Source organism: Melospiza melodia, chromosome 1 (genome assembly GCF_035770615.1).
Source record: "Melospiza melodia melodia isolate bMelMel2 chromosome 1, bMelMel2.pri, whole genome shotgun sequence".
Classification (NCBI taxonomy): domain Eukaryota; kingdom Metazoa; phylum Chordata; class Aves; order Passeriformes; family Passerellidae; genus Melospiza; species Melospiza melodia.
Window position 1 is genome coordinate 133,457,594 of NC_086194.1, and position 22,457 is coordinate 133,480,050.

At 38.1% G+C, this 22,457-nt stretch overlaps 1 protein-coding gene across 4 annotated transcripts in view; it reads right to left on the reverse strand.

Annotated features, from left to right (window-relative positions):
- Positions 1-22,457, reverse strand: part of ST18 (ST18 C2H2C-type zinc finger transcription factor) — a 170,664-nt gene that overhangs the window by 14,473 nt on the left and 133,734 nt on the right. For all 4 annotated transcript variants that reach the window (XM_063168665.1, XM_063168654.1, XM_063168675.1 and 1 more), the window contains 5 exons: positions 20,090-20,301; positions 11,388-11,633; positions 5,602-5,717; positions 2,362-2,424; positions 1,508-1,576 (listed from right to left, as the gene is read on the reverse strand). In XM_063168665.1, the coding sequence (XP_063024735.1) occupies positions 1,508-1,576; positions 2,362-2,424; positions 5,602-5,717; positions 11,388-11,633; positions 20,090-20,301 (706 nt within the window). The remainder of the gene's footprint in view (positions 1-1,507; positions 1,577-2,361; positions 2,425-5,601; positions 5,718-11,387; positions 11,634-20,089; positions 20,302-22,457) is intronic.

Consider the following 22,457-nt stretch of genomic DNA (forward strand, 5'->3'; position numbering starts at 1 on the left):
TGAACTTTGACTTTGTCTTTCACAACTCACTTATTATACATGGCGTACAGTGTGCAGTTTGTCATTTAAGTCATATGCTGTTGCTCCTCTTTCCTTATGGCATGACCAAAACTCTAGAAGCTTTAGTGGAAAAATAACCATATTGGTATGCAAATTTACTTATTCACACATGAATGGGGCGGGGGGGGTGATGCATGAGGAGCAACTATTCAAAATATTTGTGTGAGTGTCTTTGTATGGCAGAAAGCCAATAAAAGCAGGGACAAATATATATGACTCAGCAAATGACTTCGAATTTGTCAGCATTTCTGCAAGCCAGTTCCTTGCTAACCGTTCTGCTCTTCTAAAACAAACTAAACCCAAATTTTATACCTTTTGGGATCAGAAATGTCAAAAAATGCAGCATTGTGCCAGAGTGCCAGTTTACCTACTGGCTTTGTGAACTGCTTTGGACAGCTGCCTGTATAAATGTTCTTTCTTTGCTATTTTGCTGCATCTCCTGTACATTCAACTTCATACCATCAGTTCAGCATTTCAATTATAACTGAAGTTGTAAGGCTAGGGAATGAGACCACTAACATTGGATCTGGGGAAGCCAAACACTGCTCCAAGCCTAAATGTAGCCACTTCTGCTATTAATACTATTAGAAAAGGAAAATAGTGCCATGATCAGACTTTATTTTCTTCTATCTGGACTAGGGATGAACCTAAAGGACAGAAAGGACAGTCACGGGGTTCTCCCCTTTTTATATGCATTCATGAATTTTTCCAAGCCATCTATTATGGGATCCAATTTACAAGTTGCAGAGGGAAAGCTATGAAAGAACTCTAATTATCCTTCCCTTTTCCCCACATCCTTATTGACAAAGCCAATTCAATAACTAGATGACTGGTTGCCAGTGCCTCTCTTCACTACAGATTTTTGAAATATTCATACGTCCCTATACATCTGTCTATATAGCAAAGCCTGCACAGTCCTTTTGTATGTGACATTTCATGGTGAGAATTATGCCAGCATAAAATATGACTTGATGCCTGCTTCAGTGGCATTAAACTCATAGTATAGGGTAGTGACAAATAAAAAAGGATTTGCAGGTATTCTGGTCTCATTTTTAGATTTATTCTAACTACATTTATTTCTTACTAAATAATTCCAATTAATTCTATCTGGATCAGTTGACAGATCCATCTTACATATTAGATATTTTCTATTCCTTTCTGATTCAGAAACACTGAGAAAACTGCATCTTTCCTAGTGTTCACAATTTTTGTCCCCCCAGGCCCTGATTAATTAATGACAATGAAGGGGTACGAGAAAAAAGAAAGACAAATGGAGAAAAGTAAACTTTATTTCACTCAAAAGCTTTCAAACCAATTCACTACACTTTTCAGGGAAAAGTTTCAGAGATACTGCTCAGAGCAATTCAAATTTACAACTTCAATAACACAGGGAACATGTTTGTGGAAGATAAAGAACAATAACATTTGTGCTATTGTCAATACTTACTTGAGCTCCTGAGAGTTAGCAGCCATAAGGGATTTTAATGTCTTGTCAGCTAATGGGCACCCAGAAACGCTGAAAAGAAAACCTGATGTGAAATATTTTACTAAACAAAAGCATTTATTTTTATCTAAAACACCAACATCCAGACAATTTATGATTTATATTGGTTAAAATTATACTCTCAAATATTTATTCTCGGCAAAAAGGACAAACATAAGGCTGCGGTTCTTAACTAAAAAAGTATGTAGTTTGGGACAAAGGTTTCTAGCTCCTGTAAAGCTTTGCTATGAGGGGACAGTGGTACACAGAATCCATCCTTTATGTTTCCTATATGAAGGACAGCTAAAGGATCTAGTCCACGTGGCTGGTAGAAGGCAGAAAACATTTCCATTCTGCTCCCAATGGAAATGTAGGAAATTGTTGTTTCAACACCTAGGTTGGCAGTAGGTTATTTTGAAAAAAGTATCTACTGTCCTCAGGTTATAATAGCAGATTATGAATTTCAAAGCCGTTCATAAAAAGGTATGCAGAAACCTCATTTATAATCAGATGCAACAGCATCTGTATAGAGACTGCTTGTACACTCAGGAAATGCAAACTTCACTAAATGACTTCTGCAGGTCTCAGCTGAGAAATGCAGCTACAGTAATAAGCATATGCTGCTTAACTGCCTCAGTGTATTAAGTCCACACCTTCACAAATATAACAAAATCAGGAAAAAAAGCCACATTTCTCTGTGGATTATTTTCTGCAAATTGTTTTTGAATACTTATCCATGGTTAGTGCAAAGGGGTTCAAAGATGACAAGAGCTACAAGTAGCTCTATTTCCTGTTTCAGGCTTCCTGTTGTTTCTTACCTGCGGTGTGAGGCATAGTTTCCTGTTACGTGACCGCTACCATCACATCCTGGGGTTGGACAGCTGTGCAGAGAAGAAGGAATGAGAAGTTAGGGTATATAAAATACACCACAGAGCTCACCATACTCTGCAGTGAATTATGTAATGATCCTTAGGGCAGTCACGTTCATCATCACACACTGTCACGACACTGCAGTAATCTAGAAAAACCTCATTCTAGTTTTTAATTATTACTTGACACACAGAGGAAAAGAATTTTTCCTATTTCTACAATGCAAATAATTCAAACCCTTATTTTATCTGCATAGAGTTACCTTTGCATAGGTATTTTACTTATAAAGTGAGTTCTTAAAAAAACTATTTTATTATTGGCACAAAATTTTCACAGCAGTTCATAAATGCTGGAGCTGAAGTTTCTGATCTGACCTCAAGTATAACATACTGGAGGCCAGAGAACAGTAATATTTAAAATAATTTCTTTCACTTATGACTAAAATAAGGCACCTTATTTAGAAACATATCAATATTTATTTACTGATGCAAGTGAGAAAGATGTTTGGATTGCTTGCAGAAGAGAAAGTACGTCAATATTACACATCTGAATTTCTGAAAGAGAACAAAACTTTCTCAAGCTGTTTCTCAGATGAGCTATGAAGTGATACAAAGGTTGTTTTGGTTTGGGAATGGTACTCTTTAAATTAATGTTCCCACCAAGACTCTGTAAACCATAGGCTGCTTGCTCCCCCTCCCTTCCTCCTTCCCCCGCGGCAGGTTGGAGAGTAGAATTGGAGGCACAAAGGGTGAAAGCCACATCTCTAAATAAGAACAAATCGCTGGAAACAGCAATGAGATAACAAAGTGAATGGTAACAGCAAAAATATCCATAAGAAAGTGCACAAGATAGGCAAATGATTGCTCAGAACAGATTACCCAACCCCTGCCTTTGCCAAGTAAACGTGACTGGGAGGAAAACCTTCTCCCTGGGTGAGGTTATGGAATAACCCTCAGCCACCTCACCTCCTGGCTACTGCCAAGTTTAACCCTGTCCTGGCTGGAACCAGGTGCACGTTTAACAGAACAAATATACTCATTTAAATAAAGAGATGGAGGCATGCTGGAGAAGATATTATAGTTTCTCTTTTTCCTCAGCCATTCTTCAGCTGTAACACTGAAGTCAAGCTGGGATACAGTCCTCTGCAAAAGAGGAAAGATACCAAGAAATGCAACTTGTGCATGGATGGGGGGGGCAAATTAAATACACCTTTGTACAGTACTTTGAAGCACTCTAGCCAACCCTGGAGAGTTGCTTTATAAAGAACTGTTTTTCTTTCACTGGAAATATGGATAGAAAGGGCAAGCAGATGCTGCACAAAAACTGTTAGCTAGTGCTCCATGCTAATGAAAAAAGGGGTGCCTGAGATGCTCACCTGGCTATTTTCTCTGAGCTGGCAGAATGCTAGGAAGTTTTTCAAATCTGTAAAAAAGCCTTAGGAAGATATCAGCCTCATTTTCACAGCCCATTTCAACCTGAGCCATGCTGTTATGGCCAACAGAATTTACATGGAAAAATAGAAAGCACATACTAGATGGTGAGATTCATACAGTAGTTTGCTCCAACTGTGCTAACCACATTCAAAATTTTTCTCTGCAAGTGCTTATGTCATTTTAAAAGCTTCCTCATGATGGAGCCAACTGTACTGAATTTTTCAGCAAAGTATTTGAGCTCAGTGGGATCATAGGAATGTAGTCTGATCTCTATATTTCCTATGGATTCTTCTGATAAATTAAGACTATTCTTTATTTAATTTTTGGCACAATTACATTTTAGATACCTGCTTTTAGATACTTTTTGAAGCTCTGTAAGTTCATCATTGCTGTAGTAAATGCTTTGATGTTATTATTTAGGAGAGTAGAAAAGTATATTACAGGTATCTCAAAACAGGTCAGTATCACAAAGAAATAAATGCTACAAAAGAAAAGCCATTAGCCTTCAGCAAATAAACTCAGTGATTTTTGTATGCATTTGTTTTAGAAGAAGAGGCAAGACAACCTGATCTGTAGCAATTTAGGTCATGAACTATGACTGCAGATATAATGTGGTGAGTAGACAACATGCAGACTGCATGACATGGGGGAAAGAATGGCTCTTCACAGCAGCTTGCCCCAGGGAAATGTAAATTCTAGGGACAGAGGCAGCTCTAACAGCTTCAGTGCCACGAGTCTGGAGAGCAGGACACAAGTTGGCGTGATGTGACTTGTTCATTCATGGGTGAGCCTGCAGTTGTGGGCTATCATCACAACCATACTTGTTCACAGAGACCTGCTCTGCTTTGGGATAAAAATAAAAATGCCATAAATGATTGCTGAGTCCTGATTGACTATTACAGTGAAAACTCTATGTTAATATCAAAATGATATTGATGTGAACCCAAAGGGATTTTGTGAAGAGCCTAGATGTGATTTTTAAAGAGTGACTAGAATTATGAGCTGCTTGTGCCAATTTTAGTGAAAAATTCTAAACAGAAGCAGGCTATTTTACACAGACAGATTTAATAGAATTTATTTTTCATTCTAGATAGTAAAGATTTGGAACTTAACACAGAGCAAGTGCATCTCACTAACTGGGAAAAGAAAATATCAGCCTATAGTCCCAGGGTGTGAATTTCTACAGCCGCTGGATTTTCAGCAGGACTGAATAACTTATTCTGCTTGGAAGGAAGCAGATTAAGGACTTAAACCTGTTTCCGACAGGTTGGAAAGACCCATTCTGTATTGTATGTTGTCTTTTTTTTGAACTCTGCATGTTTTCTCTCTGAGAAATCCTAACTGCCTCTACACAAGTTGTAAGCAATGGGTCTATAATGACGATTGTTCAATCAAAGTTTATTTAATTATATAAGCATTAGCAGAGGCAATCTGTAGCATGTTATGAAATGGTGTGGTGTGTTTTGTAGAAGAAGTTAAGTGCAAGTGCCCACTTGTTACCTATCTATCTGAGGAATAAGGAGTGGCACCCAGTATAAATTAGTCATTAATCTGTCCAGACCCCCAGGCACACTGGCTTGTTGAAGCTCCAAACCTCATGTCTGCATATCCGCAATGTGGAACTAACTACTGGCAGGGAATTGTGTGACTCTCCCTGCTCAGCTCCTGCAAATCTACTTCAAAACAGAAGTCAGAACAGCAGCATACCCAGTGTTTACCAGGGCAAAGGAAAATGCAGCATTTTTTGTGACTCACGTGATGAGTTCCTTTTTGAGATCTCTTGAGTGGAGCTTGGGTTTAGGACTGGGTATGGAGACATCTCCTGGGTACTTCTTTTCCTCCATGTTTTCTGGAGAGCTCACTGGATCTTTCTGAAATATTAAATGAGAATGTAACAAAAGGTTTCTCTCTTCAAGTCCTCCCACACATTCCAGAAACAATTTAATTTGCCATGGCAAGAAGACAATCTCTTGAAAAGTAGAAAAAAAGTATTAAAAATAAATGATGGAGAGAAATTAAGAAACTTTGGTATATCATAGTTTCAGGCTCTTACAGGCAGATATTTAAGACTGTTGTGTAAATATTTCTGAAAGCAGATGCTAGTTTAAGGAGACTATACAGGAGAAATTTTTGTTTGTTTAATAAGACAGTGATAAAGGCCAAAGAAATGTACGCAGACAAAAGAGAAGTGGTTGTTGGTGGAGCAAAACTAGACTTTGGCAGTTATATTCTTTTTATTTGCTGTGTAAGTACATTGCTGACTTTTGAACACGGTTAAAGTGGTGACCATTGCACCGTAAATTACAAAATTGCAATAAGAAATTTTAAAAAGTGTTATTTACATAAGCAAATGCTAATGCAAAGCTGTTTAGATCTGTGGAATGGAATGTCCTTTTATCTTATTGAAAGAGCAGATTCTTGTTAAAATAAAAACCATAAAGAACAAAACAACTTTGAAGCTTTCTTAATAGCAGGCTGCTAAGGGTAGTTCTTGATTTGTACAATTTGTAAATTTAAATCATCGCTGCTACCATGCTGTTTGGTGGATGGTATGAATCATGAGCATTCGCTCCATTGGGAAGGCATTTTGGAAACTTGGAATCCTGGTAGGAAATGGAATTTCTGTTTTCTGAAAAATCTTCTTTTATGATTTCAAAATAATTTGGTTTCTACTGTTTTGAGACTTAATGCTTTCAATTATTATTGTCTTTATGAAAGATAATTATCCCTTTCTGGAGGGATGCTCAGTAGCTATTTTATCATTCAAGAATTCTCCAAAGTTTATAGCATCAATTATCAGACCTCTATGAATCCCTTCTTGGACTTCACGTTGGTTTTGTGATTCCATTCCAATACTCAGGTGTTTCCCAGAGATTACCATCTGTAGGAGCAGAAACTGCTGCCCATGGCTGAGAGGGGAAGGTCCCAGCCTCTGCTAAACCCACAGTGCTGGTGCCATGGATGCTCTGGGCTTGTGCAGCTGACAAATGTGCCAGGACAGAGGAGCAGGCTTGTGTGCAGAGCTGTTAACACAGAGCGCAGGGCTGAGTGGAATCTGGACTGAAAATGGAGTTTCTGCCTCCTGGGTCTTGTAAGCTCTGCAGGGGTGTTTCTTCTGATAAAGCTTCCATATGGTCCTCAATTCTGGCAGCTCATCTTTGCCTGTTTGGAGGCTGGATCCTCAATATGACATTCTTCTGCGTTCTGCTGCTGGCTACCTACTGCCTACTCTAACTCACGCTTCACATACGTATAGAAATGATGCCATATTATTGCTGTATCAATTACTACTGATTTTTTAAACAACATTTTTGGGGTTAATTTGTTTGAGAATAATCTAATCTGATACAAATATAGAAAGCAAAAATACCTATATTCAGCTCTACTAAGCATTCACAGTAATTAATGAGTAATTATTTTAAATAAATAGAAAAATCCTCATATATTTCAGGCTTGGGGAGTTATAATTCTAAAGGAGAACTTCAGATAAGGAGCGACAGAGAAAGTTAGCAACTACAGAAGGTCTTGATGTTAGTGCAGCAATAATAAATGATTGAAAGTCTTCCAGACATGGAAACTAAAATGCTAAAATGCAAAAGTGGAAAAATGGATGTCAGCTTTGTTCAAGACCCAAGAAACATCAAATATCAAAGATATTTTGAAAATATCAAAATTCAAAAATTTTGAAAATATCAAAGATATTTTCCAATGTTGGGTTAAATCTTGTTCCCAGTGGCATATAGGAGTAACTTTGGCAGTGGCACATAGGGGTGATTTTGCCATGGGTATTTGAATTCCTGACTACTTCTATCCACAAGTTCTGACCTAACTTTCTTACAAACACATAAGTGCAATCAGGGATCGTCACTGGTACGAGTTACTGTAAAACTGAAAGTTCCCCAAGGAAACAACCAAAAATGCCAATACCCTGTTGCCAGCTAGAAGTAATCAGATGTCAAAATAACTTCAAAAAACACAGATAAAATGGTTTCCAGTTAATTTAATGGAGGTTAAAGAAGAGTGGTTCATCAGTTTCCTGTCTAACAAGTAACTCTGCCAGGCTACATCTGCATCACTGAACTGATGTGTGTTTCTAAAAATTTAAAGCACGCCTTGCCTGGATCCATGTTTCTAAACCAGCCATACATCAGCCACTTCCACTTCTTCTGAGAGCAGCCTGGATTAAGGGGTGCTGAAAAGGACCTGCTAGCACTCCACTGTGATCCTGATCTGGGTCATGTACCTCAGGATGCACCTGCAGCACACCAGAATTGCCCTAACTGTTTGTGTTGCAGGCTATGTTCATATTTTCATATGTGTAACTTGTGTTCTTTTTTTATAATGACAGATATTCTGATCTTTTGCTGGTGATGGACCAGAAACTTTGTGTGTGAGTGTGTGTGTGAGTTTTTCATCATGTCACTGTCTGATACCTGCTGCACAGAGCAGACTGATGGAGAATTATCTATATGCAAGGCTTGACAAAACACTACAGTATTGCAGTTCACAGCTTCATTTCACTGAGTCATTTAATAAAAACAAGACTTCATGGTGAAGCCTGACAGGAATACACCTATATCCGCCAGTATAACTGATATAGAGCGTTTAGAATTGCAGTATTTTAGTTTTCTATCTTTAAATAGTTAGGGTTTTTTCAAAATCTTAATGGCGAATTTCCTGAATTGAGCTATTAAGATTTCTAATTTTTTTAAACTAAAGCTATTCACACACATACATACAGAAACAACAACAATTTTATACAGTTTTTTTCCTAGTATATTTCCCAGGAGTAAAGAAGATATATATAGACATTTAAATGAGTGACTTTTTAGTCACCTTTAGTAATTTTCTTAGTTCCTTGAGGGATACTTGGTGTTATTCAAGCAACATAAAATCTTCATATGTGTAGAAGCTGAAAATCAGGACAGTGCACTGGAAATGCAGGCAAAGGAATACCGAAACTCTGCCTTTCTAGAACATTACATCACTACATGTGGCCCAAATGGTGTTGCATCTGTCTGAAACACAGAAGGTCAGAAATAAAGAACAAATACTTTTTGATCCACTGCACTTAAGACTAAAAGCAGAGCATCATGTCTTGGCTTGTGTGCTTCTCCAGCTATTTATCTTTAGAGGGAGAGATAATCCTTTGGGAAAGCACCTTTAGCACTTCTCTCTTTCTGATATGTTGGGTGATGATCGTCACAGCTAGTCAAGCTCAACTGTATGTATAATTTTTCCTTTTCAATTTGAATGGATTTATAGTTAAATGCTATTAAAATCTAAAGAATTTCAGGCTAAAAGAAAAATCAGAACCATCCCAATTGGTCCAAGCACTACTATTTCCTGCAAAGAGCATGTGTGTATTCATGCATGCACACTACTGAAAGAAAGCAAGCAATGATACTCCATTAATGTACAGATGGAAGTTTATATTGATTTCAGCAAAGACCAGAACATAATGGTAACATGAATAACAGATAATAGCATCTGGCACTTTTAACATTTTTAAGCCCTGGAATCTTTGGAGAACTGACAGTTGAACTAACTGACAGCTCTAGTTATTTCTCAGCGCTTTCCTTTTGGAGAGATTTTGAGCTTTTTCCAAATTCGGATTTTTTTTTTTTTAAGGGGGCATCTGGACAGGCTATTTTGCTGAGAGAGAGAGAGACAATATTTTCTGGAAATTACCACCAAAATTAAGCAACTGTTGTGCATATGAACCAGATAACAATGAATTAGAAATAGATATAATCAGTCATTTTCTTTGCATAAGGATAACTGCCAGTCTTTGATTTTGAAAACCGAGCCTCTGGCCCTGTTATCACTGGATGTATCAAGGCTCCCTGGGACACCAAAATCCCACAGCAGAGATCTGGGACCAGATCTTCAATTAGGGACAAAATGCACAGTGTCAAAGCAGCAAGTGAAAGGGGCACCAGTGCCTGAGTGCATTGGACCAATACGTCCTGTTGGGCAGTTTAGTTGCCTCCAGTTCCCTGTGCTGGAAATAGACAGGGAAACAGCCAGACACCCATCCTCGCCTTGTGAAAGTCAGGCATGGACTGGGGGCTGTGGAGGTGCTCCTGTCTTGGCTCTTTTGCTGAGCTGCGATGGCAGCAGGGAGGAGGAGTGACATGACAGGTCCCCTGCCAAGTCTGTGGCAGCAGGGCAGTCCTCTCAAAGCTGGATATGCCTGCTCATCCTGCAGCATGAACGGGAAAGGGCCTGGGCCCTCAGCCTCCTGCTTCAGGTCAAACCCTCTCCAAAACCCTGGGACACGGATTGTTCTGTCATTGGTGAGATAGATACCAACACTAGCCCCAAAGAGGAGACTGCAAAGGGCTCAAGACAACCCAGCCTCCAAGAAATGCAAGCTTTTTCAGTGGACACATTGCAACCTTCTACCCAGTGCTGGTAGATTGTTTCCCTTATGCAAATGAATTATCTTTAAATTCCAGCTGGTTTTTGAACTGGATGCCTTGATCCCCCAACTTCAATTATAAATAGCTTTACCTCATCTATGTTTTCTTGAAGTGTCAGATTTGATTTTTGGACAAAAGATAATGTCATATTAATATAATGATCAAATTCTTTTACTAGATATATAAAACCAAACAAGGAGTAAGTAGTATAAAACCTTCCAACTAGGACATCTTTTATTTTCTTTCTGAAAGCTGTAGCATAGGCTTTTATCTAATCAACCTTTTATAGAGCTGGTGATCCCTTCCTGATTTAAGAAAACTGAAAGCAGTCTATATCCTGAAAGTCAGGCTTATGAAAAAAAATATATTAAATCGAACTTGCTAGCAAAGTAGAAGAATAAGAGAGAAAGGCCATAGTAGACTATGCTGCCTTGTTTTCAAGACAGGATAAACAGATATGAAAGAGCAAAACAGAAACAAAACCAAAATTAAGACAATTATTGATTTGGAAGTAACACTCTAGAAGATTGATCACATAAGTTGCAAGTTGGAGATCTGACACTCAGTGGCAGAAATTTATTGCAGGATGTAAAATAAAAAGTTTTCCAGTAAAAGAATGTTACAGACAAGATTTTAAGTCTGAGTTTAAATGCTTAGATAGCAAGTTATCTAGACGTCTAAAGAGTTGGTATGGAAAAATTGTCTTTTGTTTCAGCATGAAAAAACTCTCTTGGTTTGATTTAATTTGTTTGGGTTATTTTTGTTTTGTTTTTCCATTTTCCCCTGGTGATTGCTAGTCCATTTGGGTGTTTGTGTTACAAGACTGAGCCATTAGGGACAAAATTTAAAAAGCAGCCTCTAATGATGGTAACCTTTGTTTCCCTTACCTTAGAGACTTACAGACATTAGCAAGTAGGCTCTGAAAGCAAGATTTTCCAAAGTGAGTAGTGGGTTTGTTTTTTTATATCCCATCCAAGAGACCATTAAAACCAGATCAGTGCTCACAAGCCTCTACCTGTGGAAATTGATTCCCTTTAAAGTGTACTACATGGTCCTAAAGACCATCATATGGTCTCTCATGCAAGGGAGAAAGTCACTCAGAAATTGAAAAAATACCTCTTTTTCTTCTTCTTTCCTGCCATGGGTCTTGCTGTAGTTGATTGGTGTATCCCAGCCTTCCTGTTCACAAAGTGCCTGGTAGAAGGCTGCATTTACCAGGATGCTACTTGCTTTGAAAGGAGAAGAGGTGGGAGTGGGAAGTGCTGTGCTGGAAGAAGTGAGAGGCATAACTTTGTCTTGGCTTCGATTCTTTTTCATGCTCAAATCCAGTGTGCCATTTTCATCCACTTCTATCTCAGCTCCCTGACATGCAACAGGAAATAGAGACATGTTTAGATGTGGACGTGGTAAGGCTGTAGAATAACCATGTGGTGCTTTTAAAGGATAAATATAAATGCACGCTCTTATTTAAATTTATCTGAATCTAAACCCAGCTTTTCGATTTATGTCAGTTAATGTCCAACTCTTAGGCAGACTTAAGGGTAGCTTCAGTAATGGTATCCCTGCATCTCAGCTTAAACATAGTAAGTAGAATTTAAATAAGATGCCACTAAACCATAACCTATACACCCTAAATCTAGTTTTATTTAAAAAAAGTTTAGCTTTAAATCTTCTTGATCTTTTCACTCTTACAGAGAACTATGACCCCAATTCACAGTTAAAAGCATTAATGCATTGTTTAGGTCATCAACAGCATTACTATTACATATCCTCCCTTCCCCCCACACCCTGGAAACATTACAACATCTGCATCATGGTGGGGGAGAAGGAGGGGGAAAGAAATACATCTAAAAGTAGCACAGTAGGAGAAATTTTCACTGAGTTTTCTACATCACTTGAAATGCTCTACTGCCTTTATCATAATTTGACTAGGCCACTAAGGCACAGGTCTGCACTGAGACCAATAGATGGGGAGGTACAGGAGGATTTTGGGGAGGTTCTCCCTAATGGAGATATTCTGCCTGAGTTAACAAACCCTTTGTTTCCTGGGGAGTAGAGCAAAGAGCAGCCTCTAATTGCAGAAGTGTGTGTGCAGTCTGGGGAGAGACCCAACCTCTATTTCCAGTCTGGGAGAAGCTCTCCTGCTCACAAAAAGGGGCAAATGCTGCTTGGGTGTACAAGAACAAAGGAAGGAAACGTCATTGATCTGCCTTACACCATTTGATCACAGAAAAAAGAGGATAAACTCTTCTTCTTGCAATGGTAAAAAGCTGCTGAAAGTGTAGTTTTCTAATGTAAGCAACAAAAATTTGCTCTCATGCTTAATATGCTTGCTGCATATTGACATATCTTCTATATAGGGATGAATATAAGACTAGTCCCTGCTGTTGCCAACATTTGCCGAAGGCACCTAGGGAAAAAGATGAAATGTGGCTTCTGGAGGACTAATTTGTAGTCTAGTTCAGTGTTTTCCTGAATAATGTGGAAAGCATTCAAAGACTATGGAGATAAATAGTCATGTCAGAGATCTACGAATAGAATACTGTAATTAACACTGCTCATTGTGATCACCACTATTTTTGAGTCACCACAAAGCTTGGATGACACTTGGGAATTTGGGGTAGATGTGTGCAATGCTGTGTAACTGTAGGAGACAGCTCTATCAACCTAGATTTCCTACCTTGAGTAATAGGAAACTCATGGTGTAAATGAATCACCCAGATGTTGTGTTGCAAATAGAAAAGAGTCAGGCACGCCCAGGGGGCAAGTTTGTCTGTCTTTCTTAGACCTCTTCCTCAGAAAGGCATTGGCAGGAGGAGCCCCTTTCTTCTTCTGACCATTAAATATTGCTGGGGCATGATGATTCATCAACCATCCAATTGCTAAAGATAGGGCAGCCAAACCTGTCCTTGCCTGAGGATCTTTAGAGTTGTGGTGGAACAGGGAGCTCTTCCCCTCTGCTGAAAATGTGGCACGGCCACGCTGGGTGGACTGAGGGTGGAGCTTCCTTAGTGCAGCCTGGCCTTCTACCACTGCCAGTGCCCATGAATAATTCAAAAGTAAAATGTGATTGATTAAATCTTCTGAATCAGAAGGAAAATACTGGTGATAGATGACAATTTAAGGCCTGTCAACCTCTCTTCACTCAGCCAGCATGGCTCCCTTTTGCATCCATGCAGATGCCCACCTAGGCTGAAGCACCAGCAAGCCATCTGCTTGTCCCTGGTTCAGAAACTCAGGCACCTCTTATGTTTGCTTCTCCCACACAGCCAAGTTCACATTTTCAATCACACAGCTTAAAGAGAGAGATGTTTTATTATATTTATGGGAAGTAAATACACTTCTAATATGTTCATACTAAGACGCTTTTGTTATATCTTTCTGCCCCTTTTTAGTAAATAGTTTAATCTCCTGTGATAGTTTTAAGCCCTGAATTTGACAGTGCAGCTTATCCTGGATAATAACTTAGTAACCACAACATCTTATGCCATCTGTATAATATCAAATACATTTTTATACCAGCATTAATAAACCTTAGTTACAAAAATCCAAGATATTAACTATATCAGTGCCAAGCACACACTCCAGGATCTGACAATACAGCTCTGCTATGATCGCCCCAGTGTTTTTTGGCTTTGTAGTTGATATGTAACTATAGCAATGAAACAGAGCTACAGTAATCAAGTTTAATGACCAATGTAAAGTAAAATGCTAAATATTGTAGTTGCTGACATTTTTCATAATAAAAAAACTTGGGTTAAGTCTGCACAACCAACATTCACATAAAATTCCAGACCTCTGTGACAGATGGCTTAGGAAAGGAAGCCATGTGACTGGGCTGCAGTAGTTTTATAGTGCAAAACCCATAAATAGTGCAGATTCTCTCTACTGAAAAAATATCTACTACTCAGAAGGCAACAGCAGCAGCAAGAAGGACCAAAAACAATCAAGGTTTCCTTCTTAATGCAACTTGACATAGAATAATATCAGAAAATCATTCTCTCTGAGAAACAGATACCAATAGCCTCCACAAGGAGCTCTGACTGATAAGCAGAACATTTACTATCATGGATATTTAAAGCTTTCTCAACACTTGCCTGAAATTCATGTAGAAGTTGGGTTCTCCAACACGTACCTAATTCCAGTCAGGAAAGGCTGGGTAGCCAAAGTGTGTTTGTGAAGTAGTGTGCAGATGGAGTTTAAGTGAGCTCACAGATGCACGCAACAATTAAATAAAGGCATGGGAAAAACATCCCCTTTGCCCACTGCAGAACTGATCACAGGTTCACAGCATGGCTTTTTAGTCAGAATGGTATAAAAGAGCTATTGCTTTGGTGCCTTCCTAGCAAACTCCAAATGGCAGAGCAAAAAGAGGGAAGTCAGAGTTATTGCTCCAGTTTACATTCCTACTCTGATCCCACCCTCCTCTCAATATGTCTCCTTTGCTTGCTTTTCCACATTTATTTTTACATCAATTTTTAAATGGAACTAAAAAGGCAAAAATGGCAAATGGGAAAAAATGTTAGAGCAGTGCTCTGACATGCTGACAGAAGATGGCACTTACTATGCTTAGCTCAAGCTTGTAAAGGCTGTGTTCTCCTCACTGAAGGCAAGATCTCATTACTGTTGACTCTAGTGCATGTGTGAACAGGCCTATATTTATCCATTTATCATGACATATTTAAAATACAGCTACTAAAACAATGTAAACTGTTCTGATTATTCCTTAAAACTGTAAGCAAAACAAAGATGAAAATGTAATTTTTAGCTTCCTAACTTATGTTTGTTTTAAGCTGTGTAAATCTTTGCAGCCTGATTTTGATCTTACTCACATTTGTATTTACACTGGTGTAAACCAGGAAAATATCCACTGAAACAATGAAGAAAAATCAAGGAGCATGATAGGAGACACACAGTAGTTAAATTCAGGTTACTTCTTACCTACTACCTCATAAGTGACAGTCTAATCCCCCCACCTCACATTTTACAAGCAGCTGGTAAAAGGATTCAAGAAAAAATAATTAAAGAAAAATGATGGGAGCACATTTTCTTTATTCTAGTAGCTATTCAGTGAAAAAATAAGGTATAAACAGTAATTTATTACCAAAAATGAAGACTTATATAAATATGAAAACCAAAACAAAAAAATGGTCTCTATACTCCCCAACTGCTTTCTACAATAAAGTCAATCTTTCTTTCAGCCCTATCTTATGACATAAATATTAGGGAATATTTTCTAGTACTTAATTAAGTCCTGTCCTTAGAACTGGATTACAACAGCTAGGACAATAAAGGATGCTATTTTTTGTGTCAAATTTCTCCTCCATTTTTTCATATGCTTTTGGACCATCTGATCACTCATAACATTTAATACTCTCCAAAGTCTCCAGTAATGATTACAAGTTAAGCTTTATCTCAGCTGGATCAGAAAGAGTAAATTATTGTGTCTGCATGTATCTTATTTCAAGCCTGTGACATAAGGGACATTGTGCCATGACATATAAGAAAATTCATGTTTTCTTAGGTTGGTATCAGTCATGGAACTTAATGCTAAGCAAGTCCAAAGGAACAACATGATCAATGATTTGCATTCCTCCAGCAGTTCAGTCTGATTTGGAAAGCTCAAAAGAGCTCTTAAGTTCTGGTACTGGGAGTAAATGAGACTCCTATCTTGCCACGTGTCTGAATAATATTCTTAATACAAGTCCATCCAAAATGGTTCAATCTTTCCTATTCCCAGCCAACAAAAACACATGGACCAGGTCCTCCATTTTTCACACCTAAATTTAAGCAACTGAGTGCTTCTGCAGAAAATTAAAATATTAATTTGGGTCAAAATGAGAAAGCTTGTAACAGCCCAACAACATCTGAGACAAAAATGGAGTCACAATTTAGGCCCCAAGCAGTTCACAAATTAAAAAAAAGCTAGCCAAGAAGGTACTTAGAGAGCAATATGCACAGTGGTATTACAGGATGGTACCTAGTGATGCTCTTGGATGATTTTTCATCCAGTATTTAGGCTTTAAGGTATTTGGAGTAAAGTACTGCCTGACAAACATGCTGAGTGCTAACTACAGTTTTTAAATAATTGATGCAATTTTCACTGTCATCAGTATCCAAGAATGGAGAGATAACACAATTTTGTTCAAAAACTAGAATTTAAACTTTAAACATTTTTAGCAAGTGTGATTTTATTTTTGCATTTTTTGTTGTTGTTTTATTTAAAGGCATAGTGTGCATATGCCATTTTGTCTAAACAGGTGGGAAAAACACCAAAACAGTCAACAAAATGTTTGGCAAGCAGTAGTGATGAGGATACAGATAAACTATTGCCTGCAGCTACCTCGCTGAGACATGTGTGGTGAGGGCTGTAAACAGGGGAGATCCCTGGAAGTTATGATGGTGTGGATTCTTGCACAGAGCTAGAAACTGCAGGCTAAGCCTCCTAGGGGAACCCTTCTGCTGACTTCTGTGGGAGCTGAATGAAACTGCACCAACTGCAAATCAAGAACAACCAGGAGACTGCCTTGGGGTACTGACTGCATGGGAATTGCCTGGTTGGGATTGTATTCGGGGGAAAAGTTTACTGCAGTCCCAGGCTGTATGGCTCAGGCAGTGCAACATTAATGTTGCATTAATTATTTTGAAAACTATATCATCAAAGTATCTGATGATCTTACTATTTTGTATGCAACTGACACATGATTCATAGGTAAAGTTTAAGATTAATTTTACTGCTCATTTCAGAATAAATGTATTATTTTAATGGCTTATTTTTTAAATTAATACTTTTTAAACTTGGGATATTTGTCAAATCACCTTGAACATAATGTCTCTTTGGAAGTTTTTCTCGCTAGTGGTACTGTTAATGTGAAATGTGACTTCTCTATTCTTGCTACTCTTTCTCTTCTGTTGTCTTGGACTCTCCCTTTTGAACTGATATGCAAAGAATATTTGAATATCCATTTGAATGTCCATATTTGAATGTCCATCAAATTATTGAAATTTGGAACTATGTTAAAAGATACATTTACTTTTTCATTTAAATGTTATCTGCATATACAGGAAAGGAGTGAATAATCCATCTCACTTTCTAGGAGAGGGACAATGCTTTGGGGATCAATAAATAAAATTTAAGAGAAAAAAAGGAAAAGAGATACTTGGGAACACACTTGTGCTAAAAAGCATTTTGTTTTTTTCCCCACTTGTTTAAGCAAGGCAACATATGCATGCCTTGAGAAAATACAAGAAAATGCCACTTACTTGAAATGTTTGAACTTTACCTTCTGCTTTTACAACTTAGAAGCACAATATTTTTACATCTCTGACAATTGTGCTACTGGCAAAATATTTCCAGCAAGACTGAGAATTCCTCTGCAGTCTCACATACCCTTGTACTACCACCACACAGCCTCCCATCTATAAGGAACCAAGGACTTGATTGCTGCGAGGCTCCTGATGCTCAAACACCTTTACAAGTCAGGAGCTTTGATCTGCTGAAGTATTGACGATGATAATCAGGTTTTCTTAGAAAAAGGAATAAAAGGGTGTTTCAAGGGGCAGGGCTGAGACACTTGATACTGTGGAGCTCTGAACACAGCCACTCCACACAGTTATTTTCAAATGTGTTGAATGTGTGTGCTGTTGAGTAGAAAAAGGAAATATTTGACTCTGTAGTAATGTGTTGCGTTATTTGAGTTCAAATGCAGATAAAGTCTCAAGAGGGTTTTTTAATAATCTAAAAATTTTTAAGATATTCTAGCAATTAAACATTTACATTTGTGGCCACCACCAGCCACAAAACAATTCAGAAACACTGATAAATAGTATTTTATTGTTTCATATTTTAATATTAGAAAGTGCCTTCATTGAGGAGAGTCTGGCAACTTAATTCACAAATTTTTGGTTTGAATCCTGTACGATCAAGGTAATAAATATCCAAAACCAAATAAAAATCCATTTTGTGTGCTTTTGGACACCAAATCTGTTTGGGGCTTACTTGTCTGTATTTTGGCCAGAAGCTAATCCTGATTCTTCTGTCAGATGTTTTGTAGCAGTATGCCCTCCAGAAAGTCTGGCAAAAGTGGAGGCAGGCAGATAGCAAGGTAGGCAGGTGATTTTCTTTCAGGCTGGATTCCTGGCTGTGAAAAAGGAGTCAGCTATGTGCCCCAAGTGCCCCTCTGTGTCATTACTGTTATGTTCGCTTCCATTCAATCCTTCCCCATGATTTGGCAACTGTGAAGCAGGTACATAGGAGAAAATCTTTGGGTTATGCCTGGTCCCTTTACTGCTCTTCTCTGGCAACAAAGGTCTATTGCTGAGGTCAGCCAAAGGCTGCTGCAGCAATTTAATCCAACCGTTGGCATCAGTTTCCATTTCCCTACTAGAAGAAGTCTCTATTAAAGACTGATAAAGGTTTTTTGCCGCAGATATCAAGGATGGATTTGTCATTAGGAGAGGTTCTACAGAGTCTTTGGAACAGATAATGAGTTACAGGGAATACCTGTGACCACTCTAAAAAAGTTTACCCTATGGCAGCTCCCAATGTTGATTTTAATGTCCAAAACTTCACATACAAGTAGAAAACAAAAGCAGCAAAGTAGGAGATACCACTCTGCAAAGGCACAAGGCTCAGAATACCTGACAAGGTGTTATGCTGGTGGCAAAATTAATGGTTCCACTCAAAAAATAATAGCCAACCTCCTAGCAGTGGTGAATAAACCCTCAACCAAAATGTAGCTCAACAGCTGTGGAAGACACACCTGGCCAGAATGAGCCTTGTGAGGTTCAGATAACAGAGGAATAAGGCGGAGTGAGACTGACTTGCAGAAAAACAGATCATCTGTCTTTTGAAGAACACCTGCTATGCTGTGTTTTGACAAATGCACCTCTTTTCATTCCCCAGTGACTTCTCCTTAAGTTCTTGTAATGACTCCCTCTTATCTACAAAGAGCTTTCAATAGTTTCATTGCAGTGGAACATGTGTGACTTCAATGTAAATAATAAACAACAGTGCTCCCACACCACTGTCATCAGAAGAAAATCTCGTCTATTTTCATCAGCATTATAATACTATGTAATGGCACAGAAAATAAGGCTCACAGCTCACACAGCACCATTTGTAAATCATAAAGATCTGTGAGGAAATGCAGAGCAGAAAACAAAACACGAAAGCCACACAAACATCTACAAAATTAGGCAGCTTTCCATTATGACAGACTTGCCCAAATTATCTATCTCCAAACGCAGTGGGCCTGATTCTCCACTCTTGCCAGCAGAAAGGGGAATGTTACCAAAGTCAGTTGTTATTCACCCCTCTCCGCCTTGCCAAACTGTTAGGGGCTCCAAACACAACAGACTCCATAGGTAGTTCTGATCCATTGCTAGCAAATATCTCCTTGATTAATCATATGATCTTTATATTTTTTTTAAGTCAGTCTCCAAAATGATCACTAATGGCAGGTTTCAGAGGGAGAAAAATTCCTTCTTTAAACAGATCTTACTCATTATCTGCCACAGATTGTTGTTGGATTTCAAATAACCTTTTTCTTTTTTCCTCCCAGAAAACTCCCCCCTTGTAATTAGTGCTCAATTATGAAAAGAATTAACAACATAATTCCTGCTATTTATTTAGTTTTATCAGAACTGGTCACTGCGTTACTGATTTTTTTTTTTTTTTTCTCTCTCTGCCTCTCTTCAAAAGAGCATGCAAACAGAAGCCTCCTTTTGGGGGATTTAATGCAGTCACTAACATGAAAGACAGTTTATTCGCACAGTTCAGTAGCTAGCACACCCTCCAGGTTCTTGGACTACCCTACCTTGGCAGACAGACTCTGTGGTTTGTTGGAGAGGATCTCTGCTGCTTCCCTGCAGCGGGTGGAAAGGTTCAGGATAGCAGCAGCTGCTGCTATGTGGGTGTCTTCACTACATTGACCGTAGCTGTAAGAGTTGGCATGGCAAGGGCTCTGTGTGTGGGCGCTAGCACTAGGCAGCCGATTAGAAAATTTCACTGGATTTGAAAAATGCTTTGCTGTTGAAGAGAGATTTGATTAGCAATTGCATGTATGAAATTTTTCCCGTTAAATAGTTTCGCTTCGCAGACTACTAATTTCATACATAAAAAAAAATATATATTCCAAGACTACATTTTAAAACAATCAATTTGCTATTGCCAGTAAGGGTTTGCAGTAAAAATGGCTTCAGAAACACAGTAATTTAATTTTTCCTCGAGAAATACACATCTGTCAACAAACCTTCTGAGATTTTTTACTCATATTTTACTTATCCTTAACTCAGGCATTAAAAACAATGATGTCAAAGGAAAGACTGAGCAAGAATTAGTGCGGTATCCACCGTGATTTGACCACCCTAATGGAAAAATGCAATTGTAAATGTACTCTTATAAAGGTTTCCTCTTGGAGCTCTAATGTGCAAAAAAAAAAAATCAAAAGTGACTTCTTCAGTCTTAGCAGAAACAATACTGCTTACTCTACTTAGATGAATAAGTCAGTTACCTAAATAGCTTTGTTTATGTGGCTAAGGAGAACAAAACCAGGCTCTTGAATGAAGCAGAAAAATCAGATAAAAACATTCAGTGCTAAGTGTTTTGTGGAAATATTTACAAATTTAAGTCTACCCTTTAATCAATAAAAATAATTTGAACATACATGTGATCTTGGTTTACAGTCTTTTGTTGGCTATATTTGGAATAATACACAGATTTATTAGGCACAGGGAGGTCAGTTGAAAATTAAGTACTAACAGGTGAACAGAAAAGCACTTTCACAAACAAAAGTGGTGTGTGTGGTTCCTTGTTTTCTTATTCATCAGCAGCATTTACTCCAAAACAGTTAGCGAGAACTCTGCTCTCTCTTCTGGATTTTGGAGCTTGAAATGGCATAAACTGTTGCAGGGAGAACACAGCACCATGGTTTCAGTTCTAAAGAAGCAATAATCACTTCTTTTGTCTGCAGCCCTCACAGTGTCCTACAAAGATAAACTAAGCAAAATCCAGTTTCTCAGCCTACACCCAGATACATCAAGAACATTTCTGCATATGGCCATCTGCTCATTCCCTAAAGATCTGAGCCCCAAGGCTCTGGATGCCTTTGGATGTAGAGCTTTGGCTGAGTGCTTTCTAATGCTAAGGCAGAAGAGAACTCATCTTCCCTCAAACTTGGGATGCTCTGAAAGAAATGCTGGTTTATGTGCTTTGACTGGAGCTGAATGCTATATTCCATTTCTCTAAGCACTAGAGGCATCTCAGTAGAGCAATACATGAAAGCCTCATGATTCAGTCCTCCCTTTTTCTAGTGAAAATTAAAAAGGATTTATCTACCCTGCTGTAAGCACAGCGCTGTAGCACAAACAAGACAGTCTACATTTTTAACACTTACTACAATGAAATTTACATTGTGTTTAAAGATCAGAAAGTGCATTTTTTCATTACCTATCCTAAAAAAAACCAAAAAAAGAACCAATCAACCAACCAACATAAAAACCACCCAAGGCTTTAAAGGGTGTATGTTTTGTTAAAAAAAAAACAAACAACGAACAAGTTTACAAATGCAGAATCCACGGAGGGCTAATGATGGGCTTTTGTCTGGCTGCATATTTACACAGGACTCTGAACCCATCACTGCATAATCAGCTTCTTATTGCCAACTTTTGTATACCTGAAGAGTTAAATCAGTCACCAGCTCTTTTACTTTCACCTTTCCATTAAAATAATAGCTGCACATTGCAATCTTTGCAAGAACAACAGGCTGTAAACTTCAGCTCTGATATACTTCATACATAAATTTCATATATATGTATTTGCATTTGTATAAAAACATTTCAATCATTTTTTTCCTTGAAATGAACCTGTGAAATAGACATACATCTGTGCAAAAGAGACAGCTAATAGGGAATATTCAATTTTACAAACAAAATTGGAAAATCTGCCACCCAAGAAGCTGGCAATGCATATATTTGCTTTCATTTAAGCAAGCCTATTTTCCAGGTCAGATAAATATCTACTTTTCATTTGCAATTTTAAATAGAGTATTTGTATATATACACACAAAACCCAGATACCTACAAACATATATGTGTGTTTTTGTGTACTCAGACATGTACACAAATAAATATAAAAATACACAAAATTTTATAAATATATAAAACATATATAACATTTTGTAGTAT